The sequence below is a fragment of the Mustela nigripes genome, chromosome 15 (assembly GCF_022355385.1).
Source record: "Mustela nigripes isolate SB6536 chromosome 15, MUSNIG.SB6536, whole genome shotgun sequence".
NCBI lineage: Eukaryota > Metazoa > Chordata > Mammalia > Carnivora > Mustelidae > Mustela > Mustela nigripes.
Window position 1 is genome coordinate 84,839,578 of NC_081571.1, and position 26,970 is coordinate 84,866,547.

General features: G+C 54.5%; 1 protein-coding gene across 3 annotated transcripts in view; it reads right to left on the minus strand.

Moving 5' to 3' along the window:
- The window catches only part of RASA3 (RAS p21 protein activator 3), a 113,511-nt gene that overhangs the window by 24,583 nt on the left and 61,958 nt on the right, over window positions 1–26,970 (minus strand). For 2 of the 3 annotated variants that reach the window (XM_059377857.1, XM_059377858.1), the window contains exons 4-8: window positions 19,581–19,675; window positions 12,884–12,960; window positions 3,037–3,117; window positions 2,598–2,670; window positions 53–129 (exon numbers count right to left, since the gene is read on the minus strand). In XM_059377857.1, coding sequence (XP_059233840.1) covers window positions 53–129; window positions 2,598–2,670; window positions 3,037–3,117; window positions 12,884–12,960; window positions 19,581–19,675 — 403 coding nt within the window. The remainder of the gene's footprint in view (window positions 1–52; window positions 130–2,597; window positions 2,671–3,036; window positions 3,118–12,883; window positions 12,961–19,580; window positions 19,676–26,970) is intronic. The other variant, XM_059377859.1, reaches the window with a different exon arrangement.

A 26,970-nucleotide genomic window follows, 5' to 3' on the forward strand; every position in this document is an offset into this window, starting at 1 on the left:
GTTCAGACTGGAGCCGCCAGGCCAGAGCCCAGAAACCCTGCTTCTCGCTCACCGGATCTCAAGTTTGTCCACGTCCTCCTCCTCGAAGTCAAAGTGGGACTTCCGGCTGTAGCTGCAGGGCCTGGTCACCTGGAGGGGCGGACGGGAGGAAGCCCGTGTGTGCCATGCCCTTGCCCGCAGAGTACCCTGTGTCCTGGCCGCCCCCAGGCCTGGGGAAAGGCTGTGGGTCCCCCACCCAGAGCAGAGGTGGGGTCTCAGCCTGCAGGCATGGCTGGAGCCTCTTCTCCAGAGGGCTGCCCCTTCACCCCCCTATCACCACAGACTTCCCCATGCAGGCACCCGGCTGGCTCCCTCCCTCCTCAGCCCCACCCTCCCCCGTGTCCTGAAGTCGCTCCTCCCCCACCTCCCCATCTCAGCACCTCCGCCCTTATGGCTCAGTGGCCACCCGGGATGCTGACACTGCACAAGCAGGGGACCCGTTCAGCCGCCAACCAGCTCAGGCCTTGTCCACTGCCAGCTGAGGCTTCTGAAAGCCCCACGGAGCCCCCACTAGTTCCCCTCACTCAGCACGCAGCCTGCTCCCCTGCCCAGGTCACCACCGGCCTCTTCCTTGCTCAGGCTCATGTTGGGAAGCCTGAAGGTGACTCTGAAATGCCACCTCCTCCAGGAAGCCCCCCAGAGCCTCCACTGTCGACACAGCTCACGGTCTGGCTCCTAGTGAGGCGGTCACAGGGCTTCTGCATGGGTACCTAACGCATCTAGTGAGGGAACGGAGACGGCTTCTGTAGAACCTCAAATAACTTCGTGCAGATACTGAAGAGTTTTTAAGGAAGCCTAGGCATTACCCTGGAAGAAAATGGTTTGAACACTACTTCCTTTTGAAACCCCTATAGGAAGCTGTCTACGACCCCAAACCCAACCACTGGGACTCAGGCTAAGTCAGAACTGTGGGGTTGTTGGCAAGAGAAGAAGAAAGCGGGTGCAGAGAATCCAAAGGGGGATTTAGGTGTTAAGCAGGGCTCAGACCTTTGAGTCTCAGACCATAAACTCCAGAGAGAAGCACATTCCAAGGTCCTGTGGCCTGAGGCTGTGAGGGAGGCAGGTGTCAGGTAGGCCCTAGCCACAGCACCGAGGGCCCAGGTCTGGATCGTTCCTGGGACCCGGCAGGATGCAGGTCTGTGCTCAGCGGCATGTGGGGCTGGCGAGATTTATCTAGCAAGTGGAGACCTGCGCTTTTGCAGAGTGAAATAGAAGAATATGACACAGAAAGTGGGTGTCTCTGTCCAGGAGGCCCACATGGCAGCGAAAAGTCTGGGCCTTACTGTGCGCAACGCAAGCTTGGGAGGAGCTGACCTCAGCCGTTCCAGGCTGCGGGGACGAGGCAGGCCGGTGTGGCTCTAGTACAGAATTCAGACCAACAGCTGTCCTCACTCTCCGTCCCAGACCCCCTCACTGCTGCTGGAGCCCCGCCGTGGCCCCTCCGGAGATAAGGCTGACCGCATCAGCTTCCTGACCAACCCTGCATCTTTTAACCACTTTCTGCACCAGGCAATGGAATAAGCATGTCCTTCTGGGACAGAGAATGGTGCTGTGCCCTTGGCACTCCGACTCCACGCCCCCCTCACTGTGGCCCAAGAAGCCGGACTGCAGCCTCCAGTGTTCTAGAAACCTGTGAGCTTCTGGATCCATCAGAACATGTCGAGCTTCTCTGCATGTGAGCTCCTCGGTTCTGAGCCAACTCCCCCACTTCCAAAACTCCCCCTTCTCACCCCAACCTCACCCAACATTTAGAGACACGCTTCCTTGCAGCCTCACAGTGCCCCCTCCCAGACTGCACCCAAGGGTCGTCGTTCTGGGAAGACTCTTTCCAGGCAGGACTAGAGGCTATTTGCTTCTGGCTCCCCAGGGCCACTGACCTAACAGTCACTTCACCACAGGCACAACCTGCCCTGTGCACGCTTCCCTGCTTGGGGAAAACTCGGGAAGATAGGGGTAGAGGCTCATGCACCTCAGCCCCCAGGACCCAGTCCACAGAGACCCTCGAGAAACCCTCGCGGGAGAAACCACATTGCCCCGAATACGCTGGCTCTGGGCCAGGGTCACACTAAAGCCGCCGCGTGGGCGACTGTCCTGCCGACGGCCTTCGCCTCCCAGGCCTCCCGTCTCACGAGCGTCAGCGGTTCCCAGTCCCGAGAGGATGCCAGCGGATCTCTGTGTTCAAACGCATTTGCTCTTCTGCTTCAAAACCTTTCACTATTTCTGGGGAGACAAGCCTCCCTCCATTGCTCAGGAAAGACCGGGTGAAGCAAGCAAAAACCAAACACCCCAAACAGGCAAACAGTGAAAAACACACCGATCGTGACAACTTGGGACGTACAACTCGTCAGGACTCAACTCAAAACCAAGGAAGCAACAAATGGCCTTTCTCCCCAGGGGCCAGAGGGGAGTTCCTGGGAGCCGGGCTGACGCCGCAGGCTGGGAGGGACGCATCGTGCCAGGGTCATTCCAGAACTTGCAGGAGGAAGCCGGGGCCCAGGGCCAGAAACATGCCTTCCCCAAGGGTCTCCATGTGACATTCACGGAGCTCAAATACCAACCTCAAAATAAAACACCTCATCAAACTGGGGGTTGTTGGTCTTCTTTTTCACTTTCGTCTTCTTTGCTTCTGATCTGTAACCAAGGAGGAGGGATTAAGGTTAAAACGAACGCTGTGGACACCGAGTCTTCGCACCTTCAGACTGAATGATCAAATGCACCAGTAACCTCCTCCTGCTACTTATCAATATTTCTGTTTGCCTCCAACTCCAACCCACCCAGTATGCAAATCAGGAAGCTTTACTGAGCCAAAGGCACCCAGCGTGGAGAAGAGAGGGGCTGTTTCCAGAAAGCAATCTCAGGGCCACAGAGGAGACCAGAGTAAGTCAGAAGACACGTCCCAGCGCACAGCCTCTCCTGCATTTCTCTGGAAGCCCCAGCATCATCACGGCGGGCGACTTACCCACCAGCCCCATGCGCAGGTGCACGCAGAGTACTTGCCTGCAGGGTCCAGCCAGTGTCACAGTCGCATAAGGATCACACTGCCCGTTCACGATGGGGAGGCCTTGGCACTCGAGGATGCTGAGGAGAGAGACAGGGGCATCAGGAGCGGGGTGGGAGGGGCCCACAGGCAGCTAACCCAGGCAGCTCTGAGGCCGTGGCAGGTGGCTGTCCACAGCCGGGACCATGAGCCCAGGGTGGCTTCGGTCACCCATGGCCCAGACGCTCCCAATAAACATGGACGGGTGCACCGATTTGCAACTGGAAGACACGTGGGGGCAGGAGAGTGTGAGCGCTGCCCTCAGGACACGGCTGTCTTATCTGAGGGGCACAGGCTGCTGGGGCCTCCCGGGGGCGAGGCCACTGCCTTCACGTCCTGAGAGTTCAGCTCCCCTGCGAGCTGATGGACCAGGCGCTGTGGCGAGGCCATGTTACAGGTGGGAAACGGGGGCCCCAACAACGCAGGGGCCTGCAGATCCAGCCGTGCCATGCACGCCACGTGCATGCCGTGCCACGCATGCCGCTCCGCAGACACCATGGGCTCCGTGCCACGCACGCCACTCAGCAGAAGACTCCCCGATCCCTCCCACAGGTCCTGGCACCACTGTCCTGCTCCCCAGTTTGCTTCAATTTCGGGAGCCCAGCTGTTCATGCGAGCTCCAGGACCACCACTTCCCCTCATCCTGACACCCTGCCATCGGCTGTGCTTCTCCCGACCCTCCCTGCTCCAGGCCGTGGGTCCCATCGTCCCGTTCCTGGCACGCCGACTGGAGCACCGGCGGGACGTTAGGAATTTCAGGCTGCTGGTGTCCAGATGCTGTTGCTTTCCAAAGGACAGAGCTGACTGGAGGCTGAGGGTCTCTGGGTGCAGATTGATCACGGCAATTCTTGCCTGAAGCTCTATCAGGGGAGGTGCCGGCCGCCTCTGTCCAGGGACTTTGTCCCACCACATAGGTGTGCCCTCTGAGTCCGCACAGAGCCCCCCGTGGGAACAAGGATCTCCACCGGGTTGGCAGGGGTCAAATGCCTCCCAAGCCCCACATGACCCCTTCAGCTCCGCCTGAGCCCAGGGCGTTACCCTCTCTATTCACACGGCTTGCGGGAGTGCTGGCAAGTCCCTTCCTCTCCAGAACCCACCAGCAGCGGCCTCAGACTCCCAACAGCAATCTCTGTCTCCCTCCCACCTCCAGCCCCACTTGGGAGGCCTCCTGCCCCCACACACCTGCAGGACAAAATCAGGACCACTGAGGCTCCTGGGTCCGCTTCCCTGACTTGGGGTCACAGAGCGAAAAGCCGACTGCCCAACATCCAAACTGTTCCACTCGTCTGCATCCGGCTCCTTAGCTGTCTGTGGTGGGAGGGGTCCGGGTCCAGCACTGCACCATGGCAGGACAGCTGTCCTCCCAAAGAGGAACGTCCGTTTGGCTTCACGGACATGCGGTCACTTTCCCTCGAAGAGCTGAGCTTCAGCTTCTCCTGGGCATCGGGAAGTCAGGAAACAACCAGGTTCTCACATTCCTTCATAAGCCAAGCGATCCCGTGTCCCTCTTGGGAAGGAGTTCGCTTCTAGCATTTTACCAGAATATTTCTTTCTGGTCGCAGGGTTGTTTTCTTCATTTCTCCTTCATGGTGCTTACAGCCCTTCAAGCTGCGTCCACGCCAGTCCTGCGATGTGAGCCTTACCTGATTTTTCCCATCTTTACTCCTGCTCTACTTTGCAAAGTATTTCTGGGTTTCTTTCCTAGATCACCGACTTGGTCTTCGGTTACCTTCTGCCCTTCATTAACTCATCCTTAAAGAAATATTTCTTCATGCATTAAATCTTCGGGAAAGAAGGATTTGTTGCAATCTTATCCGTGGCAAGCACGTTTCCAGGAACGGGTGCCGTGGGGCAGCTCGCGCGTCCTCGGCTGCGGCGGCAGACTGCAGGGCAAGACAGGTCGGGGAGAAGAGGGCCGACAGGGCAGCAGCTGGGAGAAGCGCGCACACGGCTTGCTCAGGGGACGTGTGGGGAGGCTCCCGTGCTGACCCGCAGCTGAAGGCAAACGCGTCTTCTACATTTACTTGTTCATCAGGAAGGTTTGGATGGTAAGTGTGCCCACCTTTCAGATCCTCAGAGATCATGGGTTTCCACGGCCAGAAACTCGATGCTAAGCACCAAACTGAAAGCAAGTTTCCCCACATCTGATGTCCTAGACAAGCAGCTGCCTCCAGCACCCAGATGTCCCCATCTCTCCTTCCTCTGAAGACTGACACGAGAAACACTCTGTTCTCTGACTCAAAGCAAAGACTGGGTACTGACTGCACCTGCACGAAGACATCTGGGAGGAAGAAAGGACCCTCCCGCCCGGCAGGCCCAGCACGCAAACCAGAGAATATGCGCCAGACTCCCTCCCGCTCGGCCCTGGGCAGCTCCAGGTGGGCCACAGCCCAGCACACGGCTGGTGGGCGCTCCCGGGGGCTGCCCGGGGCACACAAAGCCAAGCCCCCCTGTACTTCACACAAAACACATCTCTCCAGGCTTACTGTCTTCGGAACAACTTCTAGTGACCCTTGGGGATGTTCTAGATAAATAGCAGAGAGAAGTAAAGTATTTACTCTGCTGGGCATTCCTATCTCCAGGAAAGGACACTGTGACATACAGAGTGACCCAGTCAACTAATCTGGAACCCAAGGCACCACGAACACAAGATTTCGTACACATTCTGACATCTCCAGGACTTTGTATTCGAACTGACCCGTAAACCGTGGTCACGCCTCCCCACTGGAGTAATGGTCTGCAGCTCCGGAATCTTGTTCCATCCCCTCCCCCGCAACCCCCACTGTGGCTACGGGCTGGTGCTTCCGCTTCCCACCCCCATGAGCAGGACACAGCCTGCCTGCGGGACCACCAGCTGCAGAGGACCCGGCCGTGCGGTGACAAAGCTCACCACGGCCAGCAGTCACCAGCCGGCCAGCTGCTCCGCCTCCACTCATGATTGGTCCAACCTCAGACAGAGCCAGGGTCGGTAGCCTGTTGTAATTCCCTAATAATAGAAAAAAAGATCTTTACTGGATTTGAGATGGAAGTCCTGAAACAGGTAACCCTCACTTGGATGCACCTCAAGGTGGAGGTACAGGTGGCCAGTGCCTGCTTCCCTGGCCGACTGCCCTGCAGCCTGGGTCTGGGTCCGGGGGACTCCCCAGCAGGTGCCTGCAGGACCCCCAGCACCACACCCCCGGTCCCCAGCAGCCTGGCCCCCGTCCCAGTCAGGGAGGCTCCCCAGCGGGTGCCTGTGGGGCCCTCAATAGGACTCTGGTGTGGTGAGAGATGGTGGAGCTTAGAGGTGGCCAAGTGCAGAAACCCTAACTTTCAGACGCAGCAGGTGGCCACAGGATACCCGAAAGAGACTGCCTGCAGCACCAGGAAAGGCGGCGAGCCCAGCAGAGCCCAGCACCGTGCTGGCCTGTGCTGGGTGGGCTGCTCTTAGCCGTCAGGCTCTTTCAACGCTCGGCTTGGGCGAATGAAATCTGGAGACGCTCACAAACATGTCTCCCCATGAAGGTGAAGGCCACAGGAGGCCGCACAGTCCTTGGCATGGAGCAAGGACTGAATGAACGATTAAAGGTTTATTCACCCTTGTTGGGGATGAAAGAAAAGCACGAGACAGTCCGGCCTGAGGTCTGGCTGGAAAGACGGGCCGCTCCCACCGGAGCAGGCACCTGTTGGAGGCGGGGACTGGTAGACGCCCTCCACACCGACAAGAACAGCAGGATGGTGGGTCCCGAACCACCTGAGGCTCGCGCAGGTGTCCCCGCAGCAGACGTGGACATACGAGTGAACAGACGGAAAAGTAGGCTTACAGTCAGAAAGGCCACCCGTGGAAGGATCGGAGAAGTTTCTGTGAGCCCATCGTGCAGACCCCTGCCCGCACAGCCACCAGAGCGCTCAGCCAACAGCACGGTCTTCCCCAGCTTTCACTCTCCACTGGCCGGGAAGGGAGAGATGCTGTCCGGCCCGCCTCGCAGCCGGGAAAGCCCACAGGAAGCGCTCCCTGGTGCATAAGGGCAGGGAGGGAACTTGCAGGGAATGGACACCCCCGGGAAGAACCAGAACCTCACAGAAAGCGACCTGCCATTTGGGGAAGGTAGATGAGGCCTTGCCTTGCCTTGCTCTTGAGACGGCGGAGATGGGCACACGTGGCAGCAGAGAGCAATAAGCTGGAAGCAGGGAGAGGGGAGGCCGGGTGGCCAGAACACCCCTGGCCACCCCACAAAAGACCACCAGGCCGGGTAAGAGGTGGAGAGAGCCCAGAAGGATCTGAGAGTACATGTAGGTCCTGTAGCCTTTGGGGGGAGGATGGTCAGCCAGTAGGAGTCACCTGCTGTGAGGGGCTGAGTGGTGGGTTCCCAAGGAGATGTGACCTGGTTTGGAAACAGGTTTCTGCAGATGTAATCAAGCTTGGGCTCTCGAGACGATGAGCTTATTCTGCATTCAGGATGGCCCTAAACCCAATGACTAGTGTCCTTCCAGGAGGGAGATCGCTCAGACGCGGGATGGGGGTGGGGGGTATCGTGAAGACGGACTGCCTGGGCGAGGAGGAGGGACCATCCCCTGAAGCCTCCAGACAGAGTGTGGCGTGGCCAGATTTCAGAGTTTGGACAGAATCCGCTCCTACTGTTTAAGGTATGTGAGACTGCGGTGTGTGGCTGGAGCAGCCCTCGGAAAGTCACGCCCCTGCAATGAGGGAAGGATGTGCGTCGGGGGTGCTGAGAGCAGGTCCCCGCAACAGGTGCAGGCCGAGCCCGGCCCCAGTGCTTACAGGAGGGGAGTGGGAGTACGTCACGGTGCTGCTGGGCAGGAGGGAGGGCTGAGGCGATTCTTGGGCAAGCAGGGAACCCTACTGGAATGAATCTGCTTTTGTACAACCGACTTCTCAATGGTCTCGGCCCAGCTCTTAACTTCTGCCGAGCCCATGACACACCTCAAGATTGGCCCAAGCCCGCGTAACCTCTGAGAGGCGAGGGCCTGAGGCGAAGACACAGGCATGAGCACGTGTGGTTCTGAACAAGTGTGGGAGAGACGCAGGTTGGCACGAGGAGACGACATGTGGAGCAAGTCGGGGTTTGCGGCCTGCCATGGGTCTGAGAGAAGTCTGCCAGTTCTGATGCCGGGATTTCGGGTCCAGAGCCTTTTGTATCACAGGTGGAGCGGCCATTGTCTCCTGCTCTGTCCCAAAAGTCCCCGATGCACACAACTGACTTGGCGCTGAGGAAGAAAGTCGTAAAATACAAACGCGACTACAACATTAGAGGAAAACTTGTAGCTATAAATGCCTACGTTAAAAAGGAATGAAGATCACAAATTAATAACCTACACTTCCACCTTAAGAAACCAGATAAAGAAAAGCAAAAAGCCTACACAGGCAGAAAGAAGGAAATCACAAAGGACAGAACGAACGAGAGAGGAAAAGCGGGACCTTTGAGAAGAGCCACCAACTCGACACACCTGAAGCGAGCCTGACAAAAAAGACAACTCAAATCATTAAAATCGGTAATGAAAGAGGGGACATTTCTAAGATCTTATAGAAACAGAGCGACCCTTTAAGAAGATTACAGAAGAGCTGACCACAAGGACAGACCGTTTCAGGGGTTGGCAGGGCTCGAATGGCTAATTCCCCAAACGGATCTACAGATTCAGGACACTCGCTACCGAAATGCCAGCTGCTAATCCAGCAGAAATTCACACGCTGATCCTGAAACTTGTATGGAAATGAATGAGCTCAGGAGGGCCCGGGAGTCACGAGAAAGGGACCAAGATGGAAGACTCACACTCCCTGACTTCGAACCTGCTGTGTACTACAGCACGGGGACGGGACAGGCACACAGGTCCGTGGAGAACAGGGTCCACGAATAAGTCTGGCCATTTACTGTGACCCAGCGGCAGCCGCTGGGCCAGAGCGGACCTTTCCCCGAGTGGTGCTGAGACAACTGCGTCTTTGAAAGGAGCCGACACCGACCCCAACTGGACACCGCACATAAGACATGAACTCCACACATACTGAGGACCAAAACGGGAGAACGAAATCCTAGAAATGCTGGAAGGAAAATGCAGCTGTCAATCTTCACGATCTCGGATTGGGAAAAGATCTCTTAGAAATCTACCTAAACACAGGAAACAACAGGTGCGGCCGATGGAGACTTAAGATTCTTGTATCACAAAGGACCTTGTTAAGAAAGTGAAGACAGACTACAGGATGACAGAAAATGTCTTCAAGTTATATATTTGACAACTGTCTAGTACCCAGAATACATGGAAAATTCTTACAACTTAATAATAAAATACGAATAACCCCATTAAAAAATCGTAAAGGACTTGAACAGACACTTCTTCGGAGAAGATCCAGAGCCGGCCAACAAGGACAGGAAAGGACAGTCAACATCGTTCCGGGAAGCATGAGTCAACGCCGCTTCACAGCACTGGGAGGAAACGAGCCGGCGGCTCACGAGAGGGTCTGGGCTGAGCGAGGACACAGCGGCTGGAGCCCTCACACGCTGTGGGCCCCGTGGGTGGGGCAGCCTCATGAGAAGCAGCCCGGCATTTTCTCAGAAACTGAAACACAGTTAGGATACAACACACCGATTCTACACCTCCACTATGTCCCCAAGTGAAATGAAAACTGGTCTCCTACTCACACGCGAATGTCCCGGTAGCGGTATTCACAGCAGCCAAAAGGTGGGACCCACCCAACGGGGGTCTGTGGGTGACGGACCAGAAAATGTGGTGTACCCACACGGTGGACAGTGCTCAGCCTTTAATAGGAGCGGTGACACCTGCAACAGCGGGCATGACCCCTGAAGACCTCCCGCTCGCTGAGGGAAGCTAGTCACTGAGAACCGCAGAGCATGTGATTCCATTTACATAAAACATCCAGAATGGGCAAATCCGTAGAAGCAGACCAGCGGGTGTCAGGGCTGGGGAGGGGGCAGGGTGCGACACCAGATGGGATTTCATTGTCAGGAGGATGAAACGTTCTGGAAAGGGACAGGGCTTAGGGGTAACCGCTGCACAACCTTGTGAATGTGCTCAAAGTGTACCCTTAAAAACGCTGAGCTTGACGGTACATGAAGGGTACTTTTTAGTGAAAGAAAAATTGGCGGAGGGAGGTGGGGTGAAGAAAGAGAAGTCCGTGGTCTCAGTCACTGCTGACTCCCCGGCTGGAGGACCTCAGCTGCTCTGTGACTGTGGCACCCCTGCCTCCTCACTGCATCCCTGTGGGGGACCCCTCGGCCCTGGGATTCTGAACAAAGTGTACTCATGTGCGTGATCATATGTACCAATGGGTGTGCCAGTGTGCACCAGTGTGTACTAGCGTGTGTACTAGCACTGTGCTGGCATATGCACTAGGGTGTGTCCATGTGCACTGGCATGTGCACTACTGTGTACTAGTGTGTGCTCGTGTGCACCGGCATGTTTGTGTGTGCAGTACAGGGACTAGTGTGTGCTGGTGTATACTAGCAAGTCTACTAGGTGTGCTAGTATATCAGAGCTCTGTACCAGCATATACTAGTATGTATATTAGTGTGTAGTCATGTGTACTAGCATGTACTAATGTGTGTGCTAGCACTATGCTAGCGTGAGTACTACTGTGTGTTAACATGTGTGCTGGTGTGTACGCTAGCATTGTACTAATGTGTGTACTAGTGTGTTAACGTGTTCTAGTGTGTTAGTGTCTCTACTGGCATGCATAGTAGCATGTGTAGTAGCATGTATGCTAGCATATTCCATGCATAGTAGTGTGTCTGCTAGTGTGTATGCTAGGTGCATGCTAACACGCATGCTAATGTGTGTACTAGTATGGTGCTAGTGTGTGTACCCTGGTGTGTGCTAGTGTGTGTGATAATGTGGGTACTAGTGTATTATTGTGTTCCAGTGTGTGTGCTAGTGTGTTAGTGTTTGTGCTAGGGTGTCCTAGCATCCATAGTAGTGTGTGTACCAGCATGTTAGTGCATGTGTACTAGCGAGTGTCCTGGTGTGTATGCTAGTGTGCACAGTAGCATGTGCTGCTATGTCCTAGGGTGCGTACTAGCATGTGTACTAGTGTGCACGAGGAAGGAGCAAGAGGGACTGCACCACAGAGATGCAGGAACCAAGCAAATCCCCGGTACTTTCACTAAGACGACTCCACGGGGAAGTGTCTGAGGTGCTTCCATGGTTGGCAGGGACAGCGTGCACAGCGGGGACTCTGAGGGTGGGCGGGGACAGGTAGGGACAGCGTGCACGGCGGGGACTCTGGGGGTGGACGGGGACGGCGTAAACGGTGTGGATGGTGGCTGGGGACAGGTGGGGACAGCAGAGTGTAGCTGTGATGTATGACTTAGTCTTGTGCTCTGGGTGCCACACCCGTGGTTCTCTGATCAGGACCACGGCTACTCCTGGCCAAATGGTTCACACCCGCCCTCCATCAGGCAGATGTGTGGCTGGACAGGGCAGCCCTCAGAACAGGGATCCTGGTCCCCCCCCCCACCCCGCATTCACCCGCCTCAGCTCTCTGCCCAGCCTGGTCCGTTCTGTCCCTGTGCCACTAAAGCACATTCCTTATTCCATGTAAGGCTGCTTTTAAAAACCCTTAAGCTGTTTGGAAGAAGGGACAGACCAGTAGGCAGACGAGAAAACCGGCAACTCTCTGCTCACTGCTGCAGGGTCCAAGAGCAACTACGTTCAGAAGAGTGGGAGCACCAAAGGGTGAAGGCCAAAGCTCACTGTGTCCCACATGGCACCCCACGCTACATGGTGTCCCATACATGTTCCCACGTCTGTCCTGCGTGTCCCATGGTGACAGCCCCGTAACCTCAACACACCGGAGACCACCCTCAGCCAAGAGATGGCAAATCCGAACGGCGCGGTGGGTGGCGGGGCAGGGCCCTCTGGGGGCGGCGGACGACAGCGGAACCTCCTCAACCGCCCCCACCCTCTGTGACCGGACGGAGGGAGCACAGTGCTAAGGCAGAGCCTGCACTCTGAGCCCAAGAAGGGGCATCCCCCGATCTCACGGAAGCCCTTGCTTGCCAGACACGGTGAAGACGGCAATTCGGGAAAGTGTCTGTGCACAGACGAGGAAAGCTGGAGCGTCTGGTGTCTCCTGGGTCCGTAACACCAGAGGACTGGTTTCTGGCACCTTCACGTCCTCTTCTCAGGAGTCCCTCCCAACTGCCCTAGACTTCTGACACCCTCGGCAGCCGCCCGCGGGACCCCCGGCAGCCACAGGTACTGCCGGCAAAGGCACACGTGGGGCCTGTGGGGCAGGCAGTGTGGAACGGGAGCCCGGCGGGGTGTGCACCCTCCGAGGCCTCGCTGGGCTCAGAAGGCAAGGACCCTGCACACGTGCGTGAGCTCGTCCTCAGCCTCCTCCAGACGATCTACGGGACCGTGGACCGAAACGTCAAGAGCGCACCACAAGGTTCGGAGATGACATGTAGACACGGGCACGGCCGCTCACACTCAGCAAGCGTGACCGGGGGAGGCGCTCTGGATTCTGGGAGGCGGGTCCTGAGTTCAGGCCGCAGGGCTGCTGACTGGCCTCACACACGCCCCCCGACAGTCCCCTCATCGGGATGGCCTGGGCACACACAGCACCTGTGTCTACACGTCTCCCTGACCGCGGCTGCTGCGGACGCCAGTGCGTCCCCTCCCGGACGCACGTCTGCTTGAAGGAGGGTGTGAGGATGACGCGCCCGCCCCGCCAGAGAAGCGTCCTCGTGGGGATCCGCGACTCCGGAATTCTGAGTCATGCGCGTGAAGAACGACAGCCTGCCCACCGCCTGCGCGGAGTCACTGGTCCCGAGAAGACTGCCGTCCGCGTCTTACCGCGTGGCCAGCTTGTGGCAGACGGCGCCCGTGTCGGTGATGACCTCGCTCAGCCTCAGCTCCAGGTGGACCTTGCCCTGGAAGACACGAGAACAGAGGGTCATGAGGGGATGGCCACGCGCGGGGGGCGCTCCCAGGGTCTCTGCTCACAAACGTGAAGCTGCCTGACCCCACGTGGCAACCCCAGCACCGCCCCACCCCCACTCAGATCCCAGGCCCGGCCGAGGGCACGGCTCCCCCGGAACACTGCTTCAGAAGCCAGCGGCCAGACAGAGCAGGATGCCGCCTCCCAAACACATTCGCTCGCTTGCTTACATTTTGTCCCTGCCTCTGACGCCGAGCCCGCGTGCAGGTACACACGGCTCTGGACCATCTCATCCTTCTGTCTGTGTGTGAGGCCCGAACCCTAGACAAGGGGTCTCAGTCCTGGGCCCCAGACAGGAAGTTAGTGCTCATGGATGCTTCTAAGGAGACGGGAGCAGAGGGGACCAGCATTTCGAGAACAAGACCAGTGCTGTTCTCTGCCTGCGTCTGCATCTGTGCAAAGGACAGATCAGCTGCAGGACCCAATCAGGTCACCATCAAGGGTCGGGGGAGGGGCTTCCATGAAGAGGAACCTGCTCCCTCAGAAACACCTAACAGCAGCAGGCGTGACGCACTGACGATTTATAGGAGCACGCACTACAATGTGAAAATCAGCACTTCTCTTAAGTCGGCTCAGACCACTGGAGCCCAGTGTGGGGTTAGAACTCACAGCCCCGAGATCAAGAGCTATAATCAGGTCAGATGCTCAACTGACTGAGCCGCCTCGGAGCCCAAAACCATCTTTTTTACTGGACAAGAAGGCTGAATGGGAGCACCTCCAAGGTCCTTTCCGACTAAAACTTCATGACTCTGCAGCTTGGGGAGGAAAACTGCTTGTCCTAGAAGAATCCAAGCCCGAGATGGTGGGCCAGGTGGCTGGGCCAGAGGAGTGTGGGCAAGACCCCTCGGCGGGGCCCCCTGGCCTCCTGAGTTTGCTCCTCTGAACATGGCGGCCACAGCCCTGCTCTTCCTGCAACTTCTGGACCCCTGGACCTCTGGCTTGACCAGGACATAAACGGGAGACCTGACACGTGTGGGCGAGACAGGCACTGATGCCCCGGGGAGCCCACCTCCCCCTGCTGCGGGCAAGGCTGGGTGCGGCCCTTTCTTCCAAGCAGGACCAGTAGCCTCGGAGGGTGCGGCAACATCTCCTGGATGGTAGGACTAGGCCAGCATCACACCTGTGTGACCCTGGGCAACACCCCGTGTCCAGAGCACAGACTGAGGATCCACCAAGGGCTCTGAGGGGTTCCTGCCCCACATGGCAGGGCTGCCTTCAGAGGGATGCACTGGCCAGGAGCAGCCGGCGGCCCCAGGGAACCAGTGGCCCCGGGAAACCAGGAGCCTGTCGCACACAGCCCAGGAAGCGTTGGCCCTGGAAGGCCCCTCATGGACCAGGAGGCTCCCTGATGCAGCACGACCTTCTGGGCCCACCCAGCCCATGCGAGGGACCCTCAGTGTCCGCCAACCCTGCCGCAGGAGCACACACAGCCCTGCGGCCCACAGCACCCCTCACGCGGCCAGGCCAGGCTCCAGGCTTCCCGAAGCATCGCACGGAGCAGGCGCTGCTGTCCTTTGGCTCCAGGGGGGACGCTGCGGCTGGGCGGCAGACAACCTGTCCTCTACAACCCAGTGCCAGTGAAGGCTGCAGATCAAAGAGCAGAGCAAAGGCCTGTCCACATGGGCTCCTGGAAAGCCTGTGTCCTCCAGTGGTGCCCTCCCGCACGCTGGGCCCGGCTCTCTTCCGCCTTCATTTTCAGGCTGGCCACAGCCGTTGCAGGGACAGGGCCTATTTTCGACAGGCTCTGAGAAGCGAGAGCACGTGTCTGGGCCAGACGGACCCCCACCGTGGATGACCCGCGGCGCGTTTCCTGTCCCCCACCGGGAGGAGAAGGCACCCACGGCAGCGAACCCCATGGCTGCCGCTTCCTCCCGAGGGCGAGCCCTTGCCAGCGGAGAGGCAGACACTCTGCACTCAGGCCCGGGTCACTACATTCTGCAGATTTGGGAGAGGAGGGTGGGCGGTGACCCTAACCACCCAGACGCCGCCGGCATGGAGAGGACGCCCCTGCCCCCGGCCCCCAGGCGCCCCAATATGGCTGCGGCTCAGAAGTTCCCACGAGTCGCTGCGCAGCGGATGGAGGGTCTGGGCGTGTCCCGTGCCCTGTGGGGGACACGCCAGCTTGCTCACAAACAAGCCCGCCACAAACGCCAACACCCAGGGGGCAGGGTGCTGGGGCCGGGGCCACACCCGCCACCGCAGGGCGGCAGGAAATGCGGGTTTTCCAGCTCGACCTCTGCACAGCTTCGAAACCCACAAACCTGCCCTCTGCCCTCGAAGGCTCTGGCCCCAACGTGCTAAGCTGGGGGGGTGGGGCGGCGCCCAGAGCCCAGGCGCGGCACAGACACTCAGCTTCTCTGAGGAGAAAACAGTCTTAGGCTGGTGCATTGAAAAAGGCTGATTTGGTAGTTTTTCCCATTTTTACTTAAGGCGAATGGCTAGCAACTGGGAGGCGAACCCCCGCCCACCCCTGCTCCGGCGGCCACCTGGGGCTCCCCGTCCTGCGGCACAGACAGCGGCTCGCACCGGGAGGCGCATCACATGGCAGCCGCTCTCGGGAGAACGCACAGGAAGCGGGAAGTCAGGGCAGAAAGACAGCTTCATCACCCAGTATCTGAAGGTGAACCAGCAAACTTCCAAACGACCAAGCCCAAAAAGGTCTCAGGAGAAACTGAGAGATATTTTCAGCTCATTTCTTTTCATAAGTGAAAATGAAAATAAAACTCATCACAGCACATGGGCCGCTGCGAAAGCAGTGCTTATGGGGACTTTACAGCAGCAGCCGCGCAGGTCGGAGAGATCTAACCTCACTAATAATGTAAGGGATCTCAGGGCGCCTGGGCTCTCCGTCGGGGAAGCGACTGCCTTCAGCTCAGGTCATGATCCTGGGGTCCTGGGATGGAGTCCCGTGTGGGGCTCCCTGCGCGGCGGGGACCTGCTTCTCCCTCTGCCCCTCATCCCATTCGTACATCCCCTCTCACTCTACCAAATAAATACGCAAATTCTCTAAAGAAAATAATGTAAGGAGTCTAGGAGGAGACCAAACTAAATCCAAAGTGAGCAGAAAAAAGACACAACAGAATCATAAAATCGATTCACCTTCTAGACAAGCTAACTAGGAAACAAATAGCAGAACAAGAGAGGGGTCGTCTCTGGTAACCCCACAGGGCCACCCCACAGGACTCTGCAGGTGGGACCCTGCCCCTGCCCGACCCTGGGGCGCATAGCCTCTGACCATGTCGCGCAGCAGCTATCGTGAACGCAGCACGCGGTCTCAGCCACAGACCAGGTGGGGCAAGGACTTGAGAGTTCCTTCCATTTTCTACTCAATTTCCTGCAAACATAAAATCGCTTGAAAAATAGGTTTAGTAACTTAAAGAGAAAAAAGCACCAGCTGTGCTTGCTTCGGCAGCACACATACGAAAAAAGCACCGGTGGCTCCCATACATTTTTCTCAGAAAAGCTTCAGATCCGGGCCTGCAGAGAGGGTCTGTGGTCACAGCAGCAGGGCCCACCCTCCCTGGCCCATCAAGCCCTGGTCTGCATGGGCCTCAGGGCCGGGGTAGGGGTCAGCGCACAGGGACCCAGACCACTGAGCACTTGGACCTTGGCGCCAAGAGCAGCAAGACCTCAGTGAACACTGAAGACGAGAGAATAGGTCAGAAATGATGCATGGAGGAGTACAGAGGTCCAGCCGGCCCTTGCCTCCCTCGATCCCCTAACCCTGCAGAAAGATTCAGAGCTGGGTCCTTGTACATGCAGACACCTACAGATGTAGCATGTGGGCAAAGACAGGAGGACCGTCAGACACACAGGGCAGACGCGGCTCCCAGAACTCCCCGTCCCGCTACGGAAAGTTTGCTGTCAGAGCCCACGGCCCTTCCCAGCAGGTCTACTAAAACAGAAGAGCTCACAGCAGAGCTCAGCCGGACGTCCTCGGAGGAGCTGGGGAAGGACCCCCAGGCCTGCTCCGTATGGGTGGGGGACCGTCACCTCCCCATTGCGATACCAAGGAAGACCTCCCCCTAAACCTCCTGTTTTCTTACCACACACCCAGGGTCAGGGACAGAACACAGCAACCCATTCTTCTTAATAAAGTGATTTTCCAGAGACTTTTAAAAATATCGGTTACAGAAGGAAGAAGTTCTTTAAATCACATTTTCCCACCGCAGTGACTCCATCTCTCACTGGCCCCAGTTTTGTGACACTTTCTTTCTGACATATGCCTTTCACTGTCAATGACAGAACAGATGGATTCATGAAACCATATGCCATCCTCTGCCCTTCCGAAACCGTAAATGTGACATTTCAGGAAGAAAAGACAGCTGTAGGGAAAGACTATAATGCACTGTTCAAGGCAGCCTGAACCCAGGGCAGTTCTGCTCCCTCTGCGGGACGGCCACTTCCTCAGCCGGCACTCTGGGAAGGAGCCACCTGCATAGGGCCCAGGACTCGGCAGGCCACCCGAGGCCACACCGTCCCTCCTCCTGTCTTCAGAGTCCTGGAAACACCCACTCTCTGTTTACGACTCAGAATTCGTATTCCTAGGACACCAACCCAGCTGAAACAGCAGCCCATCTCAAAGATGGTAGGAATCAGACAAGGACCTTGTCCACAGGCACACGAAACACATCAGGTGGATGCAGCCCAAATATCACACAGTGTACAACCAGTGCACACCCCGTTTGTAAGTTTTGTGGCGGCAGAGTGGTTCTGCATCTTGACTGCAGCGGTGGTTACACAGACCTACACATGTGACAGAGCACACAGGACACGCATGTACGGCACACGTGCACACACTCAGTACCCATGCGGGAACATGTGCACACACGCAACAGGCCTGCCCAGGTGCATGCACAACACACGTGTGGTACCCGGGTGCACGCGTGGAGCCCGTCGGACACAGGCACACATGTGGACTGCACATGCACTGGTGCACAGCTGTGCACGCTCGCACACTGGCACGTGTGCAAACATGGAAAACTGGAGACCTTCATGAGGTCTGCGGATCACCGGAATGTCTGTGCCCCAGCTGCAGCACAAGCTGGATGCTGCCACAGGGAGAACAGGTAGAGGAACACAGCCTTTCCGCACTGCGCTCTCGAGGTACAGACAGGAGAGCACGTGTTTGCTCATCGCTCTTCCCTGCGCACCAGGTTTTGCTACTTCCCATGAAACCGAAGCCATTTCAAAATTCCAAGTTAAGTTTACGAACAAGGTGAGAAGAAAGGCAAGTCACACGCGATGTGACATCCAACTTTGATCAGAGGGGACATTGTGGCGAGCGTGGTAAGGACACTGGGGCAGGCTGCCGGAGGAGACACCCACAAGCTCATCACAGCGCTGGGGCTGTCCCCCTGCAGAACCAGAGGGACGGGAATGGCACCAGAACAAAAGGCAGGAATGCCCCGTGTCATGGCGCTCACGACCCCCGGCCCCTCCTCCTGCAGACCGAGCGGGCGCAGCTCGCTGTGCCGTCATCGCTGCGGCAACTGCTCTTGTCCCGGCACAGGCGCCGATCCTGTGGGAACTGTCCCGTCCGCTCATTTCTGCAGCACACGTGAGCCCCACGGCTAGAACTCCGTGTGCGGCACGTGACAACGTCTCTGGCTCAGCTCCTCAACCCTTCCCTAGAGCTGCTTCTCTCTCCGAGTGTGTGGCTTGATCCCAGGAGCCCCACGTCCTCTGCCCTCCCCCCCAGAGCTCTGCTGAGCCTGAGGGTCTCCCAGGAGGCGGAGGGCAAGCAGCTAGACAGGTGCCTGGGGGCAGGTGCAGCAGGCGGGGCGGAGGCAGGCCTCATGGGCCACCGACGTCGGGGCTTCTGCTGCATGGAGCACCATCTGGTACTCACAGCGGAGGACACGGGCTTGCCAGGGACCACTGCTGGCTCTGAGCATGGCCTGCTGGTGCCAGGCCCTGGGCTGGGTTTCGCACCCCTGCCCACACCCTGGCAACTCACGGGACCACAGATGAACATCTCATGTGACGTCGGGGCACTGTGCTATGGATCAGGGCTCCCGTCCTGGGCTCTAGACACCAGCAGGGCATGAGGAGCTCGGCTGGGAGCCACACAACCAGGCTCACCCTCCCAAGAGATTTTGTCCCAGATGCTGGGCATGGGCAGTGCCCCGAACACAGGGAAGGGAGGGTGGGAACTGGGGTCCCCCAGTCTCCTCTGCCAGGGGAGGCCCCCTTCTCTGTCCCAGTGATACACGGCCCAGGCGAGCCCTGGGGACGCTTCAGACAATGGGAAGCTCAGGTACTGGTCACTTCTGTTCACTGCAAATGCTCATCCTCTGCGTGTCGGGGCTGGACATGCGGGCAGGCCCCTCTGGCTCCCGCCTCGCTCCCGGCCCAAGCCTCGCTTCAGTTATGGGTAATTACTGTCCTTGTTGCATATTTCTAAAGCCGTTTCCACCACGCGTGGCGAAGTGTGAAGATAACCAAGAGACACACAAAGCCAACAGGCCTGTGTTGGTGTCCGAGGACTTGCCAAGTGCCGTCCCGTGAGGACGGAAGTCCCTCCACCCCACGGGGCCCCGTGGGGCTCACCTGCACTTCCGAGTCGGCGTCCACGTGCTGCAGCTGGAACCAAGTGTCCCTGTTATGGTACTTTGGCAAGTCTTCCTTCTGGATGGCCACCTTCCCTGCAACACAGACGCAGAAGACCAGCGGTCACGAGGCGGAAGAGGTCCCACAGAGCACGCAGGACTCTCTCCACGACCGGTGCCCGCTGCTCACACCGCTGCCTTCCTTCCAGAAGACCGCCAGCGGCCACGTCTCATCGGGAAGGCCTCTCGTGGGACCTGGCTGGGGCCGCAGCCCGTTCTGCTCCGCACGAGGTTTTAGGAGAAAAGGCTGCCATTCTGTCGGGTCCTTGGGAGCTCAGCACAGCACACCCCAAAATAGGCCACTTTGAGCTGGAGGCAAATGAGAACCAGCAGGTGCGAAAGAGGCCCTCCCAGAGCTGCCCCCACACGGAACTGGTGAGGATGGAGGGCCGCTGTGGACCCTCTCCCGGGGGCTGTTCCATGAAGAAGTCAGCTGCCCAAGACAGTCCTGCACGGACGAACCTGACCGCACTCACCCCCCGTGCTCACTCCCCACAGCCTGCTGCCCTGGGAAGCCTAAAACCTCTCCCCTCGTCGGTCACTTCTCTGGGTGTGGACTGCTCCTCTGCCCAAGTCCGGCCGCCTCTTTGAGGTCCTGGTCAGGGAGATGTCTCCTGCCTGCCACGACCTGCAGGCGTGAAGAAACCATTCCCTCCTCCCGATGTTACAGGCCCTGCCGGAGAACCTCGGTGGGTAGAGAGCAATGTTACCTCCCTGACGGGTTTCCATCTTGTTCCAAGAGCTCAGCCGGACGACCTCCGCCCTCCAGACCCCGGGAGACCTACCCATGAGGCACAGATGGGCTTCGGATAGCAACATGCGTACAGAAAAGCCATTCCACGGGCAGAGGGCTGGGCCTGGGGGTTAGGACGACGGACTGGCTCCCACTGTCACTGCCGTCAGGCCCCATCTCCCTGCTGGTGGAGCCACAATTCCCATCCCTCACACTCTCCAACAGAAGGAACCTCACACTTCCAAGCCACCAAACAGCCTTGGGAAAGACCCTGGGATCACCCCATGAGGGCTCGTCGGTAAGGTGAGTACTTGTGTCCCCCCTGGGGTAGACAGAGCACATCAGCAGCCCCAGCGTCCATGCCGCTGCCCACCTGGACCTGCCACTTCGGCTCTCCCCTCCAGGAGCCCCAGAGCCTGGTTCTGGTTCCTCCTGGAACCAGAGCCCCTGACGCCACAGACTGCAAGACACGTCAAAGCCACTGCTCGCAGCCGGCAGGCGGACACGAAGGGAGGCAGAGCGTGAGAGGCGGGCGCGGACAACGTAGCGGACACAGTCCGTGCAGGACACCCCACAGACATGCGCAGAGAAGCCCCGCCTACAGGCCGCGTGGGATTTCCTCCAGCAGAGCCACGTCACAGGGCCTATGGCTCCCGCAGGACCCCTGCCTCGGCCCCGGCCCCCCCACCGCTTCTCACCACCCTCAGCACACCCCCCGCCGAGGGAAGACTGCGCTTCCTCTCTTGGCAGCCCCCGGAACCGCCACCCTTTTGCCCCCCCGGGAATGTGGTTTTTAAGTCTCAAGGGAATAAAGCCACATGAAAAAAGTTCTTGGAATTGAATTGGGCAACATATTTCACTGAAAAAGATAAATCTTCAGACTGTGATTCGTTCGTCTGGATAAGAGGATTATATTTGAGATCAGAAATGTTAAGTCACTGGGGGCGCCTGGGTGGCTCAGTGGGTTAAGCCTCTGCCTTCGGCTCAGGTCATGATCCCAGGGTCCTGGGATCGAGCCCCGCATCAGGCTCTCTGCTCCGTGGAGAGCCTGCTTCCCCCTCTCTCTCTGCCTGCCTCTCTGCCTTGTCATCTCTGTCTATCAAATAAATAAATAAAATCTTAAAAAAAAAAAAGAAATGTCACGTCACTGAACTGTTATGAGCTTTAGCTGAAACAGGGAGGAACTGCATGTTCAACGTCTGTACAAACCCCACAACTTATATACCATCACTTAGTATACAAATGTGTACTTTTTAAACACATATGTTAGTATTTCTCAATGTTGTTTGGAGAGAACACCTGATCTATGAACTGTAATAACTACTCAAACATGTCCCAATCTCTCCGAGGGACACCCAAAGGTCACCAAACCACTCTGGGCCTCACCGTCTCACTTGGACAGAGGTGGTGCTGCCCGCCTACACACAGGAAAACCTCCTGCCTTCAAGGTCAGCTCAGAAGAGAGAGTGTGCCAAGGAGCACACCAGAGGCAGGTGACGTGGGGACCAGCCCTGGGGGGTGGGGGTGAAAGCTGCAGGAAGGCTGGCTAAGGTCAGACTCAATGAGAGACAAACAGATGTCCCCCAAGACAAGAAGGGGTAGAGACGCCTGTAGACGGGTTCCAGTTCCAGCTGGTGACCTGCGAGGGCCTGGCCACAAGGAAAGGCCATGAAGAAAGGAAAGGAAGAAATAGGGTCTTACTCACAGAATCTACAGGAAAATCTACACGAAAAGCTAGCTCAGGTGTGTTCAGCAGGACTACAAAACACAAAGCCCATACGTAAAATCAGTCATTATTTGTGCATACAAGCAATGAAAACAAGGACTGAAATTAAAAAACAACAACAACAATAGAAACTCCACAAAAGGATGCTTTGATGGCTTGTGCCTCTGGTGTGCTAACTTAAAAAATCTTCATCTACCCCATAGAAAACATAACATACATAGGAAAAATGTAAATTACATATGCCAGATGCATAAGCTGAAAACATCACAAACACTGATGAGAGAGATTTAGGAAGACCAAGCACATGCCCCATTGGAGGGTCTGAAGAGTCCATTTTGTTAAGATGTTAATTCTCCCTCGACTTAGTCTATATACCTGTGCAATCTCAGTGGTTTTGGAAATTGAGAAACTGATTTAAAAATGTAAGTAAAAACTGAAAGGACCTAGAATAGCAAAACAAGCTTGGAAAAGAACAGAGTTGGCTCACACCACTGACTTGAGCCTGGCAAAGGCCACAAGTGCTGAGGCCACGGGTATCAGGAAAGGGGTACAGGTGGGTGCAAGAGGCTAGGGAAGCAAGAGAGGACCCAGATGCATAAAGTTGGGTGATTTTCAAAAAGGCACCAAGGTAATTCAATGGAGAAAGGAAAATTTTGCATAAAAAACGCTGGTACAACTGACATTTATAAGGAGAAAAATGAACTCTGTGTCAGAAGTACAATTCACCTGACACAGATCTAAATGTAGGAGACAAAACCATAAGCTTTCCTTAAAAAAAAAAAAAATAGAGAGAGAGAGAGAAGATAGAAGAAAACTCTATAACCCTGGAGTAGGCAAAGATTTCTTAGCTATGACTCCAAAATACAAGCTATAAAAGAATTCTGACAAGCTGGACTTCATCAAAATTGAAGACTTCTGGGCTTTGAGAAACACTGGTAAGAAAATGAAAATAACAAAGAGGAAGAACATATTTGTAAAACAAGCATCTCATGGAGAACTTGTATCCAGAATACACAAAAAACTTTTAAAACTCCATAATAAAACAATTAAAAGGACAAAGATTTGGACAATTAACCAAAGAACAGGTACAGACAATTAACAAATGAAAACGCTCCTCATTCCTCACCAAAAAATGCAATAAAAGAGTCAAGATGGCGGAGTAGCAGCAGACCGAGCTCGAGGCCGATCGCTGGACAGTTATCAGACCATTCTGAACACCGACACACTCAACAGGAGATCAAAGAGAAGAAGAGCAGCGATTCTAGGAACAGAAAATTGACCATTTTCTGGATGGTAGGACATGTGAATTGAGTCCAAAGCGATGGGAAGATCGACTATGGGGGAGGGGCCAGCTCCCAGCAAGCAGCGGAGCAGCGGAGCAGCGGAGCAGCGGAGCACAAAATCCAAACTTTCAGAAGTCGGCTCCACGGAGGGATGTTGCTCCAGAGGCTAAATGGGGGGTGGAGCCCTCACGGAGACAGCGTGGTCTCAGGTCCCGTGGGGTCACACAAAGACCCGGGGTGCCTGAGTTTGGCAGACCTTGCAGGTATCAGAGCAAGGAAGCCGGCTGCAGAGACGGAGCCAAGGAGTGAGCTCTCAGCTCGGGGTTACCTTAAACTGTGATCCGTAGCACAGTCAGACCACTGCTTTTTGAGCAGGGACTCCACAAGTGGCAGATCTGGGGAGATGCCCCTGGAAGAGTGGCAGGGATCTGCTGGGTTTGGAGACTCCAAACAGGGCTGTGTGCCAGAGACAGAGACGCTCGGTCACAGGCTGGATGAGTTCTGAGCGCAGCCAGGGACGAGGGAGATGGCGGGGAGTGGCTGCCGCATGCAGAGGGTGGGGGGGGGGGGGGGGGCAAGCTCTTGGCTCCTCTTGCCAGAGAGTGGGAGGCCACCATCTTCATTCCCATCCTCCAAAGCGCAACAGAAAGCATTCAGGTAGCAAAAGCTCTGAGAGTGAACCCAAAGCAGATTACTTAGCCCAGCCCCTGGCAAGGGTGGTACTGTTGCACCTCAGGCAAAGACATTTGAGAATCATGGCAATAGACCCCTCCCACAGAAAATCAGCAAGAACATCCAGCCAAGACCAAGCTCACCGATCAAGGAGAACAGCAGAATTCCAGAGCTGGGGAAAGCAACACACAGAATTTGTGGCTTTCTCCCCAGGATTCCTTAGTATTGCAAAGATAATTAAATTTTTTTCATTTTATTTTTTCTTATTTAATTTTTTTGACTTTTCCTCTTTCCTCTTTTAACATTTTTTAACTAGTTTACCTTAACAATACCTTTCTAAAAAATGTTTTTAAACTTCATTATTGTGGTCATATTTTATCCTTCATTTTAACTAGCTTTATTTTTTGTACACATACAGGGTTTTTTTTCTTCTAAAAAATTTCAGGATACAACGTCTTCTAATAGATTTCAAAATATACCCTAATCTAGCACATGGCTTTTGTTCTAGTCTCCAGCCTGAGCAAATTCTCTCCACTTTCTTTTTCTTTCTTTTTCCAACCAACTTATCTTATCAATTCCTTTTTAAGAATTTTTAAAAAAAAAATTTCTTCTTTACAGTCATATTCTATCCCTTCATCGTGTTTACCCTTATTTTTGTGTATATATATATATATATATGTTTTACTTTCTTTAAAATTTTGGGAGATAGTTTCTTCTAAGAGACCAAAATATACCCAAAATAAAGTGAGTGGCTCTGCTCTATTCACCAGTCATATATATATAGATAGACAGATAGATATCGATCTATCTTAATTTTTAATTTTTAATTTTTATTTCCTTTTTTCTCCCTTTCTTCTCCCCGAAATTTGCTGTCTCCTCTGATTTGGTTAGCGTACATTTTTCTGGGGTCTTTGCCACCCTTTAAGTATTTTATTCTCTCGTTCATATATTCTTATCTGGATAAAATGACAAGGCGGAAAAACTCTCCACCAAAAAAAAAAAAGAACAAGAGGCAGTACCAATGGCTAGGGACCTAATCAATGTGGACATTAGTGGTATCTCAGGCCTAGAGTTCAGAATGATGATTCTCAAGATGCTAGCTGGGCACAAAAAAGGCATGGAAGATATTAGAGAAATGCTATCTGGAGAAATAAAAGCCCTTTCTGGAGAAATAAAATTACCAAAATCTGAAGAAGCTGAAATCAGAAAAGCTATGAATGAGATGCAATCAAGAATGGAGGCTCTTACTGCTAGGATGAATGAGGCAGAAGAGAGAATTGGTGATACAGAAGACCAAATGACGGAGAATAAAGAAGCTGAGCAAAAGACAAACAACTCGTATACCACGAGGGGAGAATTCGAGAGATAAGTGATACCATAAGATGAAACAACATTAGAATAATTGGGATTCCAGAAGAAGAAGTAAGAGAGAGGGGGACAAAGGTATATTGGTGCAAATTATAGTAGAGAATTTCCCTAATATGGCAAAGGGAACAAGCATCCAGCAGGTACAGACAAACCCCCTCAAAATCAATAAAATAGGTCCACATCCTATCATCTAATAGTAAAACTTACAAGTCTTAGTGACAAAGAGAAAATCCTGAAAGTAGCTCGGAACAAGAAGTCTATAACATCCAATGGTAGAAATATTAGACTGACAGCAGACTTATCCACAGGGACCTGGCAGGCCAGAAAGAACTGGCATGGTATGTATATTCAGAGCACTAAGTGAGAAGAACATGCAGCCAAGAATACTATATCCAGCTAGGCTATTGTTGAAAATAGGAGAGATAAAAAGCTTCCAGGATACACAAAAACTAAAAGAATTTGCAAACACCAAACTAGCCCTACAGGAAATATTGAAAGGGTCTTCTAAGCAAAGAGAGAGCCTAAAACTAGTAGACGAGAAAGGAATAGAGACAATATACAGTAACAGTCACCTTAAAGGCAACACAATGGCACTAAATTCATATCTCTCAATAGTTACCCTGAATGTAAATGGGTTAAATGCCCCAAACCAAAGACATAGGGTATCAGAATGGATAAAAAACAAACCCAAACTCATCAATATGCTGTCTATAAGAAACTCATTTTAGATCCAAAGGCACCTCCAGATTTAAAGTGAGGGGGTAGAAAACAATTTACCATGCTAATGGACATGAAAAGAAAGTTAGGGTGGCAATCCTTATATCAGATAAATTAGATTTTAAGCCAAAGACTATAAGAGATGAGGAAGGGCACTATATCATACTTAAAGGATCTGTCCAACAAGAAGATCTAACAATTTAAAATATCTATGCCCCTAACATGGGAACAGCCAACTATATAAACCAATTAATAACAGAATCAAAGAAATACATTGATAGTAATACAATAATGGTAGGGGACTTTAACACCCCCCCCCTCAATAAAATGGACAGATCATTCAAGCAAAAGATCAACAAGGAAATAAAGGCCTTAAATGACACACTGGACCAGATGGACACCACAGATATATTCAGAACATTCTATCCGAAAGCAACAGAATACACATTCTTCTCTAGTGCTCATGGAACATTCTCCAGAATAGATTACATTCTGGGTCACAAATCATGTCTCAAACGGTACCAAAAGATTGGGATCATTCCCTGCATATTTTCAGACCACAATGCTCTGAAGCTAGAACTCAATTTCTTTCTTTAGAGGAAACTTTAAAGGAAAGGAACTTTACAGGAATGTTGGAAAGAACTCAAATACATGGTGCTAAAGAGCATCCTACTAAAGAATGAATGGGTCAACAAGGAAATTAAAGAAGAATTTTAAAAATTCATGGAAACAAATGATAATGAAAACACAACTGTCCAAATCTGTGGGACACAGCAAAGGCAGTCCTGAGAGGAAAGTATATAGCAATAAAAGCCTTTTTCAACAAACAATA